At 53.8% G+C, this 3701-nt stretch overlaps 1 protein-coding gene across 1 annotated transcript; it reads left to right on the top strand.

Annotated features, from left to right (window-relative positions):
- Nucleotides 1-453: 453 nt before the first annotated feature.
- Nucleotides 454-2300, top strand: HOXD4 (homeobox D4). The gene is made up of 2 exons (XM_004375482.2): nucleotides 454-1127; nucleotides 1677-2300. Exons 1-2 carry the CDS (start codon nucleotides 701-703, stop codon nucleotides 2015-2017), a joined length of 768 nt encoding a protein of 255 aa, XP_004375539.1. The 5' UTR covers nucleotides 454-700; the 3' UTR covers nucleotides 2018-2300.
- Nucleotides 2301-3701: the final 1401 nt, after the last annotated feature.

Below are 3701 nucleotides of genomic sequence, written 5' to 3'. Positions count from 1 at the left end.
GGCCCAGGGCAGCGGGGGTCTCTTGCCATAGCCGTGAGGCCGACTGTCGCTGAGAACGGCTGAGCCTGGGCACCCGCAGAAAGCTTGGCGGTTACTCATTGCCTAATTTGATTCGGGCTGGCTGGATTCTGGTAACTTTTGGGTGACCCTGACGAGGACAAAGCCGGGACGCGGCCTTTGTATGGCAGAGTCCCTGCTCGCGGGCTGGTCAGGCGGAAGCCCTGCCCGCTTGGGGCCCTCTGCCCAACTCGGAGGCCGCCTTGCCCGTCGGCCCTCCCTCTCGCGTCCCACGCTCGGGACGTGGGGATTCATTCCCCCTTGAACTGTGCCCAGTTTGGGGGGCTGCTCTGAGGCGGGGGTGAGTGGAGAGGGCACCGAAGGTTAGCAAAGTCAGTGGCAGACAAAAGCTGGGATTACCTGCGGGGAACAGGGGCGCCGGGGATTGGAACTGCTTTGACATCTGGCGGGTGCCCTCAAATGTGCCGCAGCGAGTCACTTGATTACACGTATGTTATTTAGTTAAATTTGTGAAAATTATGAGATGCTCACCAACCCGGTGATAAACTCGCTCCCTCGCCATTGGCTGGCCTGGTCACATGGCCGCCCAACTTTATTCAGTTGACAGCAAGTAGGAGGGCCCTATGGAAGGAGAAAAAAAGACAACACGAGAAAAATTAGTATTTTCTACCTTCTGAAATTAATGGCCATGAGTTCGTATATGGTGAACTCCAAGTATGTGGACCCCAAGTTCCCTCCGTGCGAGGAATATTTGCAGGGTGGCTACCTAGGCGACCAGGGTGCAGATTACTACGGCAGCGGCGCTCAGGGAGCAGACTTCCAGCCCCCCGGGCTCTACCCGCGGCCTGACTTCGGTGAGCAGCCCTTCGGAAGCGGCGGCCCGGGGCCGGGCTCGGCGCTGCCCGCGCGGGGTCACGGGCAAGAGCCTAGCGGCCACGGCGGCCACTACGGAGCCCCAGGAGAGCCGTGCCCGGCACCCCCGCCCGCGCCCCTGCCAGGCTCCCGAGCCTGCAGCCAGCCCGGCGGCCCCAAGCAGCCACCCCCCGGGACGGCCCTCAAGCAGCCGGCTGTGGTCTATCCCTGGATGAAGAAGGTGCACGTGAATTCGGGTAAGGCGCGGGCCCAGCGACCTCTCGGTCCCGACCCCAGCTCGCTGGAACCGCGGCCTGGGCCCCTAGGAGGGGGGTGTGAGTCGTGGGGGCGTGTGGGGCATCAATGGGCGCCGCAATCACTCTCCCCATAAATTTTTATAGCTGAGGGAGCAGGCCGGGACCATGTGGCTGGCTGCTTGGCTGTGAGCGCAAAAGGGGGTGGAGATGGGGGTGGGGTGGGGGAGGACTCCATTTTCAGAGCGGAGGGAACCGGTGAGGGGGGGTTCCAAAATGCCTGGGGACTCAGGATCTCATGGTAGGCCCGGGTGATGGGAGCGCATTTGGGGACCCTAGCGCTGCGAGCCTGGGGGGCGTGGGTGGGTGTGAGGGGGTGGGTGGGAGTGAGCGTGTGCGCCTAGGAGGGCGGGCGGGAAGGAGGAAGCTAGCTTGAGAGCGCGCAGGGAGGGCCTCGGGCCTCGGGGCGCGCCAGGAAGTGAGCGGCGGTGGCAAGGGGCCTAACTAGTGGTCGAGCGCTGACCTGGCTGTGCTGTCCGTTTTCTCTCGCAGTGAACCCCAACTACACCGGCGGGGAGCCGAAGCGCTCCCGGACAGCCTACACCCGGCAGCAAGTCCTAGAACTGGAAAAGGAATTCCATTTTAACAGGTATCTGACGCGGCGCCGTCGGATTGAAATCGCTCACACCCTGTGTCTATCCGAGCGCCAGATCAAGATCTGGTTCCAGAACCGGAGGATGAAGTGGAAAAAAGACCACAAGCTGCCCAACACCAAAGGCAGGTCCTCGTCGTCGTCGTCCTCGTCCTCCTCTTCTTGCTCCTCCTCAACCGCCCCCGGCCAGCATTTGCAACCGCTGGCCAAAGACCACCACACGGACCTGACGACCTTATAGGAGTGGGGACCTTGGGCCCATCCCTCCCTGTGCTGCTGGCCGAGCCGAAGCTACAGGGGCAGCCGGGCCTGCTGTCAGCACGCAGGGCTCTAAGGTACTGTGGGGGTGGACCTGGGACAAGCAAGCCGCCCTCGGACTAGGTTAGCATCCTGCCCGAGGGCAGCCCCCTCCCTGGAGCGGGATGGGGGTGGAAGGGGTACGGGATTCTCTTTCTAAGTATATTACTATATGACAGGAGCTACTGAGAACGTAAAACCTTGGTGAGTCATTAAACTCATGAAAATCTCAGCTGTTGAATTTTGAATTTGCAAATGAAGGTTGGATGCTTTATCCCAGTGTGTATTTGGACATTCTCCTCCACCCTACCCCACCAGGTTGCTTTGTGGTTTAACAGTGTGGGGGACTTGAGGCAGAAGGTTGGCCACCCCTATGCTAGGCGCTTTCAGTGGAAGCAGGAGAGCTGGGGCAGGATTTCTGCATTTTCTGGGTTGTCTGTATAATCCCAGTGTGATTAAAAAACAGAACAAAACAAAACATTTTGCTCCCAGTGGCCCCATGCCCAAAGAAATGAGTCTAAGAAGGAAGTGGAAATGGGTTGTTTGATGTTTAGATTGTATTTGCTTAAATATTTATGTGTTGAGAAATGAGGTACAGAAATAACTGACACCTTCCTTCCAAAAATCTTAAAATGGTGAAAGAGGCTGCATTTCAAGGAGTGTAATCAAACGTGTGGCCTCTGGCTTTAACAGGAATTTTGAACTCCACCCCCTCCCCACTCCCTGGAAATGTGTGTAGGGGGCCCTTAACCTTTCTATAGAGAAGCAAAGGATCCACTCAAAGTTGATTTCTTGAAAATATATTTCCACGTGTGCTTTTTTTCAGCTCTGTGCTTACTATCAGTTCTGAGTGATTAAAGGGGAGGGGGGTGGCGAGAAAGAAACAAATGGTCCAACATTTTCCTTCTGGGGGAAAGAAAACAAAACCTCCATGTTCTGGGTCGTTAGATAATGACTGAATTTTCTGTTCCAACTGGATTCCAAATACCCCCAAATACCCAACATAGCAGTATTTTATTGGAATTGGTGTATGACCTATATGGGGGGGGGTGTCTGTGCACTGGGAAGAAAGTGGGGAAGGTGAAGAAGTCTTGCTTTAAAAAAGAAAGAAACATTTGAATCTAGAAGTTAACAAAAGTTGGTCTTAGGGTTTTTTTTTCTCTCCTGAAGTTTTTATTTTTTAAAATAAATCTAAGAACTTTTTTTCAATCTATTAATTAGGAGCAGAAATTGTAAAAGTTTTCAGGCCCTCTTCCTTGCCTTGAGAATAGTGGTTTAAAAACAATCACTCTCAAAGAGACAAGGAGAGCTGTTCTTTAGCTATTTTTATGATGCCTTGCCTGGAAAGGGTTCAAAGCTCATTTTTCTAAAATGCTGACCCTGAAGGATAAGGGAGAAAGAGTTCATATACACAAATGAAATACGTCTTCAGAAGTTTAAATCCCAAAACCTTGGGCTCCAAAAAAGAAACCCCTGGTTGTAGCTACTGAAAAGTGACAAAAGTGGGGAGGGAGGGAGAAGGGGTGAGCTTGAAAAAGAGATACAGGATGATGTTGCTGTTTTTCAATGCTTCAGAACACTTTAGAAGGTTTCAGACGTAATTTTAAAAATATATTTCAGGGCGGGGG

The sequence above is a fragment of the Trichechus manatus genome, unplaced genomic scaffold, assembly GCF_000243295.1.
Source record: "Trichechus manatus latirostris isolate Lorelei unplaced genomic scaffold, TriManLat1.0 scaffold00037, whole genome shotgun sequence".
Classification (NCBI taxonomy): Eukaryota; Metazoa; Chordata; class Mammalia; order Sirenia; family Trichechidae; genus Trichechus; species Trichechus manatus.
Note: the sequence above shows the minus strand (reverse complement) of the source record. Positions and strands in the feature narration are given on the sequence as shown.

Excerpts from the sequence above, each read along its gene's own strand:
- HOXD4 (XM_004375482.2), top strand. The coding sequence starts at position 701 with ATGGCCATGAGTTCGTATATGGTGAACTCCAAGTATGTGGACCCCAAG. Across the intron at positions 1,128-1,676 it reads GAAGGTGCACGTGAATTCGG|TGAACCCCAACTACACCGGC; the intron begins GTAAGGCGCGGG and ends TTTCTCTCGCAG.